Genomic DNA, 16,130 nt, shown 5'->3' with positions numbered 1-16,130 from the left:
ATACAAATTGAAAGTGTTTAGGTTTGACCCTATATCACATGGTTTTGGTAAATCTAAAGGAAAGTTGAACAAGAAAATTGTATAGTGTATGGCCAGCCTAACTGGCACGATCAGCAGGTCAGAAGAAAGAAAAAGAAGAAAACCGAACATAGCTAATGCAGCCACTACATCTAAGCCTGGGTTCACACTTGTGTGGGTCAGGGACACTCAAAAAATTGTGTGTTCCCAACCCGCAGGCAAAGCATGCTGTTCTTTAGCAGACACACAGGGTAGCCATGCAATTCCATGCAGCACGAATTTATAAAAAATGTCTGTTCTGCTGAAAAAACTCCAATTCGCTAAAATCTCCAACCGTGCCAGTCTACAGCAGCAATAATTAAAGATTTTGACGAGTTGCTGTTTTTGCAGAACACCGGCAGCGTATACACTACAGAATATGAAAAGTTGAGTGTTATGACAGAACACCAGGTTAGTAGGAAAAAAGTTGTCACCGCCTTCGGGGCGGCCATGTTTTTGGTTAGTAGCGGGCAGACTAACAATGTCCATTCGTTATATGTGGTACCGTAATGTTTACGCTGCCGTTGTTCTATGAAAAAAGAAACTCAACAAAATCTCCAATTATTGCTGCTGTAGAGTCACCAGAAGTGACGTGGTTGGAGATTTTGGCAAGTTGGAGTTTTTTGTTAGAACACTGGGACTACCTGTGATGTAATCTTTATGGGTGGCCAGATGTAAATGGATACGCTCCCACCTATATTCACCCACTCCTGGTCAAGTCTACAAAGGGGGACCTGGGTACAAACTCCACGCAGTCAGCTTGACAAACATTTTCTGACAACTGGCCACCCATAAAGATACATTGCAGTCTATTTTTGATCCATCTAATCACAGGTTAATGATGGACTGCTAGAATGCCTGTGTGAGGGGGCCTTTTAAAGTATAGCTGTAAGCAAAATGTTTTCTGCCTTTTGGATAGCGTGGAGAAGGATTAAATGGTTGTAAAAGCTGAAGTTTTTATACGCATTAAAGCGGAGTTCCACCTAAAACCAAAAAAATACATAAAAATACCCCCAGGACAGTCAGGGCTAATGCATTCCACAATGGCGAGCCTCTAAACTATCCCGGGTTGCACTTACCTTTTAGAAGAAATACTTACCTTGAAAATGTATTGTCCATTGCTGCCATCTCAGGTGTGGGCAGCTGAAGCCAGCGCGATCCTCTTCTGTGTCCTCTTCGGTCCCACGATGCACTGTGCCGTCCCCGCCGTCACTTCCAGGGCTGCAGCGTCATCCCTGCACAGCTTCTGGGCATGCCCAGAAGCTGTTTAGCAAGGTATGACGGCGCCTGCACCGGAACTGACGTCGGGGCCGGTGCAGGCGCATTGATTCCTGGGAGCGATGACGTTCAGCTCCCAGGAATCCTTGCAAGCCAGGAAGTGACGACTCGCCGAGGGAGGAAGAGGAAGTAAGGTAAGTATACGATCTTCTAAAACAAGGTAAGTGAACAAAAAAAAAATTGCGATTATCCATTTGTTTTTCAGGTGACCCAGAGCAAGAAGATGGACGCAAGTTACATTTTAAGGTGGAACTCCACTTTAAGGTAAAAATCCTTCTGGGTGCAGCTCTCACCCGACCTGACACCCCCCCTATACTCACCTGAGCTCCCTCTCAATCCAGTGATCTACATGAGAGCAGCGGCTCTCCTGGGTGTCTCCTTTCTCATTGGCTCCTGCTGCTGCCAATCAGAGCCAATGAGGAGAGAGCAGGGCCGAGCCAAGCTGTGCTCTGTGGGTGAATGGACACTCAAGGCGCGACTCGGGAGCATCCCTGGTTGAGTGCCCCCATAGCAAGAAGCTTGCTATTAGGGACACTAGGCAGGAAGGAGTGGTCTGGACCACTGGCAGGGGACCCAAAAAGAAGTGGATCTGGGCTGCTCTGTGCAAAACCATTGCACAGAGCAGGTAGATATGACATTTTTAAAATTCTTTCATTAAGTGCTGGTTCACATGTATGCGATGCGGGTTCCTGCATTGCATTCAAATCGTAGGCAGTTCACACTATAAATAATAAACATGTTATACTTATCTGGTCTGTTCAGTGGTTTTGCACAGAGTGGCCCAGATCCTCCTCTTTTCGGCTCCCCTGCCGACGTGCCTGGCTCCTCTCTCCTGTCTGGTTTCCATTTATAGCGCAAAAAATAAAAATCACAGAGGTGATCAAATACCACCAAAAGAAAGCTCTGTTTGTGGGGAAAAAAAGGACATCACTTGTATTCAAGTACAGCGTCGCACAACCGCGCAATTGTCCATTAAAGTAATGCAGTGCTGAACCGCAAAAAATTACCTGTTCATTAAGGGGGCAAATCCAGAATTGGTTAAATAGAAAACTATCATTAGATAGTTTTTTACTCCAAAAACATTTTTTTTTTTAATTTATTTTTTTTAATCCGATTTAAAGAATCGATTTTTATCCACCCTGGAAATGAAACGTGTCTGCCCACTCCTCCTTCTCTACACTCTCTCCTCACCTGTATCATTTCACTCCTCCCTGCCTACCCTGTGTTTGGACCTTGTCACACTCATGTTCCTTCTCCAGTCAGCCTGTTTATAGGTTAAACAATATAGGCTGTTTGGGACTTTAAGTGAGACACAAGCAGGTAATGCTTAGCGTCTCTATCCCTGTATCAGAAAAACTGAAAATTGTAAGGATTAAAAGAGGTGCATGAAATCCAGTCAGCCCCCAGTCTGATGTACTCACCCTCCAGCCTGCCAACCAACCAAGTAGACCTGTCTCAAGCTTTAGATAAAAACAGGGGTTTGGTTGACACGCATTTGCAAACGCATGTGTAAGCTGCAAGGCCCCTTCACGGCACCCTGTATTACCTGCAGTCCTAACACTAACAAATGTGAGTGTCTCCACAATGGGAGCACTTGGTTGCTAATGGATGGATGGGAGACAGGTGAGACTGGAGTGGCCCAATCTCCCCCCCCCCCCCCAACCTGCTACCATCAATGACTGGTCTAAATATATCATAGCTCTAATTAGCTGTGTTGTAGCAAAGGTGCAAACTGAAATGGACTAGCTGAGAAGCATTCATCTCCATCCCTTGGTAGATGCAGTGTAAACACAGAATGGGACTTTACATGAGGCACTAGCCTGTATAGCACAGCGCCTCCATCCCTGATTTCATAAACGAATGAGACACAAGCAGGTCATGCTTTTTGTCTCGATCCCTGTATATGAAAAAACTGAGGTTAAAATAGACTGCATCCACCAAAAATGCACGAAAATCGCACAGACGTTTAACACTGTGACCCAAAGAGCTGAAAACCTGAGGTCAAAACTGCAATGATAGAGTATAGTTTTCTCTTTTTGAACATAAATACCTACCTATCTATATTTCCTAAATAGTACATGCTGTGTGGCAAAAGTGAAAGGACTTCGGACAAGCTATACGAGTGTCAGCGTGTGATTGAACTAGTTGCAACAACAGGGGCATGGAAGGTTAATACCATGTAAATAAAAAAAAAAATGTATACTGTATACTGAAAACTATCATATTGATTATTCATTTAGCATTCACAGTATTGTTTTTTTTGGTGATAGTTGTAGGACCTGTTAAAGAGTACTGAACCGTTAAAGTGGTAACCCAAAACCAAAAATGTAATTTCTCTTTCGTACATTGACCGACATAGCTCCTGATTCTTTTAACCATTGGGTTATACTGCCCCTTAAGGAGTAGGACACTAGGCAGAAAAAAGCTTGACTATGCCCATGGGCAGTCCCAGGGAGTATACACCCACTCTCAGCTATAAGCACTCAGTTTTTTTCTGTCTAGTCTGGAGTAAGAACCTAGTTCCTTGCTGGGATCTCTGGTCCTGGCAATTTTTTATTTTTCAATCAAGTGTCAGATTGGGCGACAAACTGGATAGTCTAGATTCTTAGGGTCCCCCTAGTCCGACCAGCAAGCGCATGCACACCGCAGATCCGCGCTAGGTCGGCCGCGACATAGCCCCACTGGACGGTGGCTGGCCTGCAAGTTAAAGGGCGCAAACGAACTGGCTGCTGATTGTTTTTTTTTCTGGTGCGCAACAGTGAGTTCCCTGCCACCCTGGGGGTTGGTGACTAGGGCAGGGATGTCCTCTGGGCTCCCTGCGGCGGTTGTTGGGCTGGGGGAAGAGGATAGTTTAGCATCTGCGGGTATCGGCTGAATTGGCCGGAAATTTAGGCTGCGGCTTTGCAGCCTAATAGTCGGAAACTATGTGAGGCAGCCCCTGTGAGGATGGCTGAAGCCACTGCCTCCCATTTGGGCATTTGCCCTCCCCTCCGCTGCCCCTGGGTGGTCGGCTCCATGGGGGCTCGCGTCCAAGCGGCTGGGCACCCACAGAAAGTTAGGCCACAGCTTGCAACCTACTAGGCCGCGGCCTGCGGCCGAGTTGGGCGTCTCTGTTGGGGGACAGCCCCAGTGTGTTTAACTGAAGCCTCCAAATCTTCCTTTGGGCATCTGCCGGGATGAGGGTTGATCCTCCACAAAAATTTAGGCTTGCAGCCTGATAGGCCATGTGGTCAGCTTGGCGCCCCCCTTGGAAGTGGGGGCGCTTAATTTTTTTAATGACAGCCTTGCCGCCATTATTGTGTGGGGCATCTGCCCCTTTTAGTGCTGTAAACCGTCAGGGTACCCTGCCTGTGTTTTTCGCGTCAGGGCGGGTGGTCCCTTTTTAAGGGGGCTATTTCCTATTATGCCCTCTATGGAAGACTTGGAGGGCGACCCCTTTGTTTTTTTGCGGAGTCCAGTAGGTGGTCTATTAGTGGGCCCTTGATCAGCGTCCCCTTTGCGGGATCGCAGTTGGCGACCTCCCCTGATTGCTATGTTTTCCGGGTGAGCTTAGTATATAGCACCCCTACTGGGTCTGCGTCCATGCACCCTGAGTGCTCAGATAGTGAGGATGTTTCCTTTGCTCCTCTAGCCGTGCATGAAAAGTCGCTGGTGGATGCACAGTTTGTGTCAGTGCGTGACCCTTTAAAAAAAAGAGGTTTGCGGCTGATGCTGCGTCGGAGGCGCTGGTCCCTTTTGACATCCACAGGCTCTCCAAAGCAGCGAGGGTGTTCACTTTTCCCCTTACTTTGACACCATTGTCATGAAACAGTGGAGTTGTCCAAAACGCAGTGTTTCCTAAGCGCTTTTTGCTTGTGGTGTCCTTATGAGGAATAACTGCGTTAAAAGGCGGACCTGTAGTGGACTCGTCGATTTCTAGGTTAAATAAAGCTTCCATCATTCTGGTTGAGGAGTCCCCGGCCTTTAAATAACCAGCTGATAGGAGGGTGGAGGGTGGAGGCTCTGGCCCGTGGCTGGTTCAGCACTTAAGCCGGTATTTACTATTGCCCTGGGATCACAAGCTCTGACTGAGTGGGCTAAACTTTTACGGCCGGGACCTGGAGGGGAAACCGCTTCCCCCTGTCTTTGCGGAGCTGGTGGATCAGTTGGTCCAGGGGCCACAGTTTATCTGTGATGCCTCTTGGATGCGGCGCCTTTGATTTCTAGGCTGTCTGTATCAGCAGTGGTCCTTCAGGGTATTATCTGGCTGAAATACTGGTCTGCGGACCAGTCTTCTAAGAAGGCCTTATCTAATCACCCCCCTCTCTTGTAGAGGATGGCCTGTTTGGAGCTTCCTTGGATGACATTGTTAAGGGTCTCACAGGGGGGAAGACTACTCTTCTTCCGCTGGCTACCAAGGGCAAGGAGCCTCGTCGTAGACATGGGCCATTCTTCTCAGCTCATAAGAGCTTTTTTCCTCCCTCAGGGTCTCAAGAAAAGGGATCAAAAGTCAGGTCCTCCACCAGAGGTTATAAGAAGACCTGGTTGGACAAGCCACGAGCGGGCTGTTCCAGACCTGCGGACAAGGCTTCCTCTGCATGAAGGGACACCCTCATCCATATCTGTGGTGGGGGGACATCTCCATTGGTTTCCAAATCCATGGACCTCCCTGGTATAGGACACATGGGTCCACAAAGTTTTTCGGTCAGGCTACGAGATCGAGTTTGGTCTTATGAGGATAAGGTTCCTTCTGAGGTTCTTCCCTTCCAACTTGCACTTGTCCCCAGTTCACTTACCGGTCTCTTTGGGGTATTGTAAAAGATGATTGGTGCGCTAAACAAGAAAAAATACCTATAATGCTCAACTAAATGTTGACAAATAAGTGACTCTTCATAAGTGAAGTATATATGAATAACAACAATTCATAAATATTTCCAAAATAACAACAAAATTATCTTTGGAGTGGTTCAAAACAAATTAAGAGTCCATCAAGTAATAACAAAATGGTGTTCTGAAGTGATATGGTGACGGTGCTTGAAGTATTATTCCAAAAAAGTGACTTCCACGTGTATTAAGATCCCAACACCAGCTGCTAATCCTGCGTACCAGATATATGTATCTCTCAGGCTATATAACACCGCAAAAGGCATGCAGATCCACCCAGGTGTGACCACACAAATGAGCCTCTTACCAGATATAACAATGTATATGCTCATAGGATGTCTCCTCTAATTCAATCAGGAAGTAGTGTTGGTTGTCTGCTAGGCGATGCCCAGATCACCGGAATATGTACTCCTCTTGTTAAATACTCCTCTTGTTGACTCCAAATGTTACATGTAATGAATGCAAATAGACCACCCGTAGTGCATTATCCTTGGTTTATTAGCATAAAAAGGGCAATTGTACTTACAGGAAAGGTCTTGCATGTAGCGTATTGAATGGAGCCTCTAGTAATCCTATATCCGGCTGCAGCACGGACAATTGGATGACGTGGGTGGCGGCGCGACGTCGCCTCCTCTCCGCCGCGTTAACTCTGAAAAGACTTCCACTGGGATAGGAGGGGTATTGCAATACTTGTTCCTTTTAAGGGGTGATTTGTTCTGATTTCGGAACGTTTTCAGGGGTCTTTACTCAAGCCTCTTCAGTTCCCAGGAAGGAAGCCAAGGTATGTCCAATTCTGAACCTCAAGACACTAAACTGCTGGTGCGCGTACAGAAGTTCTGCATGGAGTCCATTCACATGGTAGTGGCGTCCCTACATCAGGGGGATTTCTTCTCGCTTCTATCGATATCAAGGATGCCTACCTGCACATTCTAATATGTGCCGGTCACCAACGCTTCCTCCGTTTTGCCCTGGGTGAGAAGCATTATCGGTTTGTGGCGTGGCCCTTTGGACTCTCCTCCGGTCTTCACAGAAGTGTTGGCCCCCAGGCTGGCATTGTTTGAGTCAGCAGGGGATCGCGGTACTGGGGTACCTGGATGATCTTCTTCTGCAAGTGGTATCTCTGACTGCTCTGATGGACAACTGGAGATTGCTCTGTGAACTCTGAGGGAGTTCGGTTGGATCCTGAACCTTCAGGAGTCTGCTTTGGTTCTGTCCATGCAAACTGGACTATCTGGGTCTGATTCTGGACTCGGCCTGTTTTTTTTTTTTTTTTTTTTTTTCCTGGAAAAACTCCAGACATTGCAGGAGGAAATTCAGTTTCTGTTGTTCAGCAAACGATTATCCCTCCGGACTTGCATGCGGGTGCTGGACCTGATGGTGTCCACCCTCAAGGCGCTCTGTTTGCACAGTTCCACACAAGATCTCTGCTAAAGAGATTTTGGTGAAATGGGACTCAGGAGGTCTGGACTCTGGCAATGTCCAGACTGCCAATTAATGTTCTAGAACTTCCGAGCGATCAGCCTTTGTCTGGCTCATTGGACAATTTGTCTTCAGGGATGACCAGTACGAATTCATTTGGACAATGCCACGGCAGTGGTCTGTGTCATTCACTAAGAGGGTACAAGTAGTGTCCTGGCAGCTCGGTAAGTAGCCGGCATTCTAAGGTGGGCTGACTCATTCCAGTCCTCTCAAATTCCTGCCACGACTCCTGTGCAGGATCAAAGCAGAAGGGATTCCATCCAGACTGACCTCGCCGGTCTTGGTACACTGATCGGGTACGGCTGGTTGCCGATGCTCCTTGGGGGCTTCCTCTTAGGGAGGTTCGGTTTTCCCAAGGACTGATCTTCCATCCTGCTTTACAGTCGCTGGCTTTGCAGCTTGGCTGTTGAACACCAGGTGCTGAAGGATGGAGGTTTGTCTGAGTCGGTGATTCCTACGTTGTTAAAAGCCAGGAAATCCACTTCTAGGAAGATCTACCACCGTACGTGGAAGACATACATTGCGTGGTGTGAGTCTCTTGGGGTTCATCCTTGCTCCTTCTTGGTGGATTTGATCTTAACCTTCCTTGAACAGAAATTGGCCTTGAGTACCATCAAGGGCGGGGTATCGGCCTTGACGGTGTTTTTCCAACAACCTTTGGCCATGCACTCCCTGGTGCGTACTTTTCTTCATGGTGTCCAACATTTGGTTCCTTCAGTTCTGGCTCCGTTGCTGCCTTGGGATCTACAGAAGCCTCCCTTTGAAAATATTCGGGAGATTCCCCTGCTTGCGCTGTCCCAAGCGTGCAAGGTGTCGAAACTGGCAGCATTATCCTGTCATTCACCTTATCTGGTGATTCACAAGAATAAGGTGGTGCTTGGCCCCTGTCCGTCATTCCTTCCTAAGGTTGTCTCTGACTTTCATTTGAATGAAGCGCCACATTTAGATCCCAGGGCAGCAACGGAGCCCACACTGAAGGTCCATTTAAAAAGAGAAAATCGCCCGGACCAGAGATCCCAGCTAGGAACTAGGTCCTTACTCCTGACTAGGCAGAAAAAAACTGAGTGCCTATAGCTGAGATTGGGTGTATACCCCCTAGGACTGCTCATAGGCGTAGTCAAGCGTTTTCCTGCCCAGTGTCCTACTCCTGTGGTTAAGAAGAATCAGGAGCTGTGTCTGTCAATGAAAATCAGAGAAATGGATTTTACGGTAAGTCAAAAATACCATTATTTCAGCTTACCAATAGATGTGGTGGCTGCATTTCTTTTCTTTTTTTATAGGCTTTTTCCCCTCGGTTTTCACTTGTTGATCTGGTCAGTAACATACCTCCTCCTATTACAGTGCCCCCACTCCGGATGAAGGGGCACCTTTGGACAGCCACATTATCAGTCTATGGAAGGGGAGATTGGATTAGTAAGATGTTTACTTTTGGGTTTAATAGTGCTTTAAAATCTATGCCCAAAAAAGGTAGGCCGAGGACAATGGACTAGGTACTATTTATTGCCCATGCTCTCCTTTCAGCTCATCTTTTGACCATTTCTTGCTCTCACTGTATGTGGGTTTTCAAGGTGGCAATCTTGGTAGAAAAGCAGGGCTTTGCATCATTATGTCAAAGCTGTCCCCTCATGAGGAAAAAATCCAGGAGTAGAAGAAGTACGGAAAGCACAGATTTGAAACTGGGAGATGCTTGCGTGCAGCTTCCTCTCCAGCAAGGAGAACAGTGAGCAGTGCAGTAGTACACGCCATCGGAGAGATTTACCCTCCCGTTCTGAAAATGTAAAAACTGCTTTACCAGACAGGAAGAGAAGGAAAAAAATTGCAACAGGGGTACAGAAACAAAAATCTGAGAGGGGATCCGTATGACAACGTAGTAACTAGCATTTTCGAAAAAATGTGTTGGTATTGCATATTTCTACCAGCAGATTCCTTAAAAAAGTTTACCTGATAGTTAGGACAGCCAGCTGTATTCCAAGGTTTGAACTATTATTTGGATGTGTTTATCACAAGCAAATTTGTCAAAGAGATGTGTAGCTGGCTACAGAGTTACTGCTGAAGCTGGCTACAGTTTTAATCTTTGCAGTTACAAATCACTGACTTGATGAGATAATCAGCAGTTAGTGTATAATTTGATTAGCATTTCTGTAGCTGGAAGAGCGATTCTAAAGTTGTAACAAACTGCTGCTATGTAATTGCTGACATGTCCCTTAAGCATATGCAGGGAAGACTGCTTACATTTTCTGTACTTTTTCACAGCACAGCAGCAAATCTCATTTCATTATAACATGTAATTATTGACAGGTTTGGCAGGTCTTCAAGTTTTCATTTGTGGGGTCACTGCTGGATGTTGTTCCTTAAATCTAGCTTCCCTTGTGCACAATTAAAGTTATTTTGTCTTTATTAAAGTGGCTGTAAACCTCAGACGTGAAATATGAACAAAGCATATCCTTCTTTAGTGTGTATCTGTCTCGAGAATTAAGTGCAATTTCTGTCTACTGCTTTGTTCCTCTGCTATCTGCACGAATCACTTCTGACAAGTTTTCATGACAACAAAAGAAAAATAGTGACAGGGGAGGGATCTCTAGCTGATTGAAAGCCTCCACTCTGTTCCTGTGTGGGTGTGTCTCTTCCCTCCAATCAGCTCTCAGACCACCCCTTTCAAGGGGATTGCCTGTTTGGGGCTACCCTGGATGACATCGTTAAAGGTCTCACAGGGGGAAAGAGTACTTTTCTTCTGCAGGCTACTAAGGGCAAGGAACCTCGTCGTAGACATGGACCTTCCTTCTTGGGTCATAAGTTTTTTTTTTTTTTTGTCCCTAAGGAGTGACTGACAAGGGCTCCAAGCCTTTCATGACCTCCTCTGGCGGATCTAAATGAACCTGGTCTGGCAAACGAGAGCGGGCTTCTCCAGACCCTGCGGACAAGGCTCCTTCTGTATGAAGATGCGCCCTCACCCGTATTGGGGATGGCGGGACGTCTTCGCTGGTTTCTGGACCCGTGGACTTCCATGGTACAAGGCAAGTCGGTCCATGAAGTCACTCGGTTTGGCTACAAGATCGAGTTTCACTCTTGTCCCCCGGCAAGGTTTTTCCTTCCAACCTGCGCCTATCCCCGGACCAGTTACAGGGTCTGTTTGGGGCGGCACAAGACCTGTTCCTTCAAGGTGTGATTGTTCCCGTTCCAACTTCGGAACGTTTTCAGGGTTTTTACTCAAACCTGTTCACAGTCCCCAGGGTGGAAGGCAAAGTGCGTCCAATCCTGGACCTCAAGGCGCTAAACTGCTTTGTGCGGGTACCGAAGTTTGGAATGGAGTCCATTCAAACGGTGCTGCCATCCCTGCGTCAGGGGGATTTCCTCGCCTTTATAGATATCAAGATGCCTATCTTCACATTCCAATGTGTGCCAGTTACCATCGTTTTCTCTGCTTTGCTGTGGGAGAGGAGCGTTATCAGTTTGTGGCGTTACCCTTTGGTCTCGCCTCCGCTCCTTGGATCTTCACAAAAGTGTTGGCTCCGGTGCTAGCCTTGCTAAGCCAATGGGGGATGGCAGTACTGGGCTAATTGGAGGATCTCTCTGAATTTTCAGAAGTCTGTCCTGGTTCCGTCCACAAAGCTGGACTTTTTGGGCCTGAATCTGGACTCGGCCTTAGCCAGAGTGCTCCCTCCTCTGGACAAAGCCCAGGAATTTCCGGCTGCAATTCGTCTTCTGCTGTCCACTACATAGCAGGATCATATAGTCTCTGCAGTTACACCAGGGAGAATGACAGGCGGCTTTGTTTACATCAGCTGTCTGCCTTTCTCCCTCTCCAGCGGGAGATCGCGAGTGGCCGGCGGACATCGGAGCCCCCGGTCACTCGCACGGGGATGCCTGTGAACAAGCAGGGGCGCGCGCTCGCCCCCCACAGGCGGCTGAGCGAGTGACGTACCCCTACGTCACTTTGCCCAGCAGCGCCTGCCTGCCGCAGTATATCTGCGGTGGGCGGTCGTTAGGTGGTTAATGACTGCAGGAGAGACTTTAAGGTATTAGGCTGGACTTCCACTTTGAATCGATTGTAGAGAAGAGAAGGCTGCAGATAAACATGTATAACTTATGTAGGAGGATTGTTTAATCTCTGTGTATCACCTGAGGATAGTAACTTCACTGCTTTATATCTGAGGGTTTACAACCACTTTAAGAATTCACCCTGTAGTGACCCTTTGATGGTGATGTGTTCTGCTGTATTTGAAGACAAGTTGACCTTGGAATGTTATGGTAAAAGGTAGAACTACCTACCCAAGGCCAGACCAGGTATGGGAAACACACGCTGTGTGTAACATAAGAACCTAAATCCTACAGCAATTTACAGATTTGTTTATAAATAGTAGTTGTAAATCTCAGACATGAAATATGAACAAAGTATATCCCTCTATAGTGTGTACTTGTCTCAATCCAGAGCACTAAGTGTCATTTCTGTCTCTGAGAAACAGAATGAATAAAGGAAGTGGCGGCACACCGATTAGAGTCAGAGTTCCTTTATTAGCAAATGACAAATGACACACACCAGATGACAAAGGTGACCGCAGGTTGATGCGTTTCACTCAGCGATAATGTGCTTAATCATAACGTTTCTGTCTGCTGCCTAACTTCTCTGCACTTCTGACAAGTTTTCCTGACACCAAGTGAAAAAAAGGTAACGGGAGGGTTCAGACTGTGAAACCCTTAACTGTTCCTGTGTGAAGGTGGCGTGTCTCATCTCTCCAATTGGCTCTTGGAGTTCTCCTCACTGAGTGCATCTTCCACTCTCCGCCCCCTGCTTTTCAGAGCTGAGATATCCTGTGTAAATTCTGCACTTTGAATGTAGGTGGCCGCAGATAAACAGGTACAACTTATGTTGGAGGATTTGTTTCATCTCTGTCGCTTCACTGGGTATATGTGAGGGTTTACATCCACTTTAACTATTAGAAAGTTCAAGATCGATTTGTATAATTCCATATATATAGAACGTAGAAAAAAATAAATAAAAACCTGTAGGCCTTTAGAAAAGTGTTTTGTTTCTGTTTAAAAGGCAACTTCAGGAAATGCAGCACTTTTAAAATGTACTGGCTTATAAGGGGTTAAGTACATCAAGGTGTATGTCACATTGCAGATTTATTCTATTTGTTTGCTATTTACATTTGTACTTGGTGTCAGGGGTATACTTGCTATACTTCTGTCACTCCGACACGGAGTCTTCAGGTCTCTGATCCTCCAGAGCTGCAGAGTTGTTTGCAGCTGCTCCACTTGCCCCTCCTGTCCTCTTGCCCAATCACAGAAGGCTTTTGTATTATGTAAACCCATTCACAAAATGCCAAGTATTCTGTGAATAGACAGCAGGGAGGAGGGCCGGGCAGTCTGGCTATGTAGCAGAGTGCATAGCTCCTCTCAGAGTGGCAATTGCTGTACTCATGGCGCTCAGTGAAGAGGAAAAAGAATAATTAAACTGTTTTTTAATACCTGGAGTTCTGCCTTTATTTTTAACAATTATCTGTCTGTCTGTCTATCTCAGCCACTTTATTAGGAACACCTTGCTAAAACCTGGTTGGACCCCCTTTTTCCTTCAAAACAGCCCTAATTCTTTGTGATATAAATTCAACAAGGTGTTGGAAACATCCCTCAGTGATCGCATCACGCGGTTGTTGCAGATTTGTTGGCTGCACATCCATGATGCAAATCTCTGGTTCCACCACATTCCAAAGATGCTCTATTGGACTGAGATCTGGTGACTGTGGAGACCATTAGAGTACAGTGACCTTATTGTCCTGTTCAATAAACCAGTTTGAGGGGATCTGAACTTTGTGACATGGTGCATTATCCTACTGGAAAGAGCCATCAGAAGATGGGGACACTGTAATCATAAAGGGATGGATATGGTCAGCAACAATACTCAGGCCGTTGCATTTAAACAATGCTCAATTGGTTCTAAGGAGCCCCAAGTGTACCAAGAAAATATCCCCCACACTATTATACCACCAGCCTGAACAGTTGATACAAGGCAGGATGGATTCATGCTTTCATGTTTACGCCAAATTCCCTACCATCTGAATGACGCAGCTGAATTGAGACTTATCAGACCAGGCAACGTTTTTCCAATCTTCTATTGTTCAAGGTTCGATGTGTTGTGCATTCAGAGATAGCATTCTGCATACCTTGGTTGTAATGAGCCGGTATTTAAATTATTGTTGCCTTTCTATCCTCTCAAACCAGTCTGCCCATTCTCCTCTGACATCAACAAGGCAATTTTGTCCACCAAACTGCCACTCACTGGATATTTTCTCTTTTTCGGACCATTCTTTGTAAACCCTAGAGATGGTTGTGCGTGGAAATCCCAGTAGATCATCAGTTCTTGACAAACTCAGACAAGCGCATCTGGCATCAACAACCATGCCACGTTCAAAGTCTACTTTTTCCCCAATCTCATTCTCAGTTTGAACTTCAGCAAGTAGTCTATACCATGACTAGATGCCTAAATGCATTGATTTGATGCCATGTGATTGGCTGATTATCAATTTGTGTTATCAAGCAATTGAACAGGTGTACCTAATAAAGTGGCCAGTGAGAGTATATGTATGTGATTTGGTTTACTTCCACCGGGTGGCACTGTTGTATTTAAATTGTGACGCCTTAATCATTACTCTAGGTCTAGGACCACTAGGTCATACATTTCATAAAATAAACAATGCAAAGAACTGATCTTGTGCTGGAACATTTTATTGTACATTTGTAAAATATTTTTCTTGCAGTGATAGATAATTGTCCACATACAATGTCATCTTGATAATTGATAGTACCTATTATAGAAGTGCTCTACACATCTGCAAAAATGTACTTAGGTTTGTATATTTCATGGTTTTACAGGGATACCATGGTTCTGGAGGACAAGCTCCTGGGGCGCCTCAAGGGGGCTATCATCCTGGACAACAATATGGAGGAGGTGGCCCTACTGCCCAGCCTGCGTATGGTGGTTCTGCACCAGGTGCACCATATGGACCTCCTCAAGGTGGTAGTTATGGACAACCAATGACCGGGGGTACAGCACCAGGGGGACCCGGAGGTACTTATGGAAGCCATGCTCCTGGGGGACCGTATGGTGCACAGGGATCCAATCCTTATGGAGCTCCTCAACAAGGCCAGTATGGACAAGCTCCTCCAGGTAAGTCTGAGGTAGGTCTAGTAGGATTGATAAATATGGGAATGGAAATGAATCAACAATTCTGTCAAGTTTTTAATACCGTCTGTGACCCTGATGGGGACATTTCACCTCACTTCTAGGTTAGGTAACCTCAGATAGTATTAATAATCTGACAGAGATTCAAACATTTCCCATCTTAAATAAAGAATTATTTGTGGGTGCAGATGGTGTATCCACTGGGAAGATTTACCATCACTTCCTGTCCTTACAGGAAATTTGGGTGGATCTCGCCAACGAGTACACAAACTGCAAATCAATACATGAGTGGAGTTTTCTTTCTTCCCCAGCCTAATACTTAGAAAATCATTTTGGCTGGCATTGGTTTTGAATATCTACTATAGGTTTGTTTCTGAATTCTGCTTTAACTTTTTTCTTAGGGAATGTACCATCAGGCGTTAACCCAGAAGCTTATTCCTGGTTCCAGACTGTGGACAGTGACAGGAGTGGATACATAACCTTAAAAGAGCTCAAACAAGCACTGGTTAACTCAAACTGGTCAACATTTAATGATGAAACCTGTACCATGATGCTAAGTAAGTATTTATCTGCTATTGTGATTGCTTTTTAATTATAAAATCTTGGGGCTTTAGGCCCCTTTTACACTATCGGACTGATCGGGTCCACCTGTCCATTTTTCAGGTGGACCTGATTGGACCACCCATTGTTCTTTATAGGGGGCAGATGTAAACGGACATGTGTCCATTTACACACGCCTGCATCCTATCTGGGCTGCCAAAAACAGACGAATGGGGATCCATTCCCTATCCGTCTAGCAGATCTGATTAGATGATAGTCAAATGGAAACGGACATGCGGCCTGTTTCCAGCTGACTGCACCATAGAGAATAGTTGGCTGGCTATGCAGAGTGGACACAGATCATTCATTGGAGGGGATCAGCAGACAGATCCCCGCAGAGCAGACGGATCCGCTTAAAGAGGAAGTAAACCCTCCTCTGCAACTTGTACCTATAGGTAAGCCTTATCATAGGCTTACCTATAGGTACTGTAAATATCTCCTAAACATGTACCGTTTAGGAGATATTTACCTTTCATGCAGCCAGTGACATCACTGGCGCATGCGCTCTGAAGGAACGGCCGCTGGTGCCGTTCCTTCAGAGTCCTGTGCCGTGACCATCGGCTCCCGCGCGCGTGCACGGGAATGACGTCACCGCGGCTCCGGCCAATCAGATGGCCGGATGCCGCGATCCCGGAAGACGGGCGACTGGACATGTCGCCCGTCATAGAGGTAA

General features: G+C 46.2%; 1 protein-coding gene across 1 annotated transcript in view; it reads left to right on the top strand.

The window, feature by feature from the left end:
• The window catches only part of PEF1 (penta-EF-hand domain containing 1), a 29,651-nt gene that overhangs the window by 1,001 nt on the left and 12,520 nt on the right, over nucleotides 1–16,130 (top strand). Inside the window, exons 2-3 of the mRNA XM_082247099.1 lie at nucleotides 14,548–14,842; nucleotides 15,259–15,414. Of these exons, the coding sequence (XP_082103225.1) occupies nucleotides 14,548–14,842; nucleotides 15,259–15,414 (451 nt within the window). The remainder of the gene's footprint in view (nucleotides 1–14,547; nucleotides 14,843–15,258; nucleotides 15,415–16,130) is intronic.

This window comes from Pelophylax lessonae, assembly GCF_965119305.1.
Source record: "Pelophylax lessonae genome assembly, chromosome: 2".
NCBI lineage: Eukaryota > Metazoa > Chordata > Amphibia > Anura > Ranidae > Pelophylax > Pelophylax lessonae.
The sequence above is the reverse complement of the archived record's forward strand: the minus strand, read 5'-3'. Positions and strand labels throughout refer to the sequence as shown.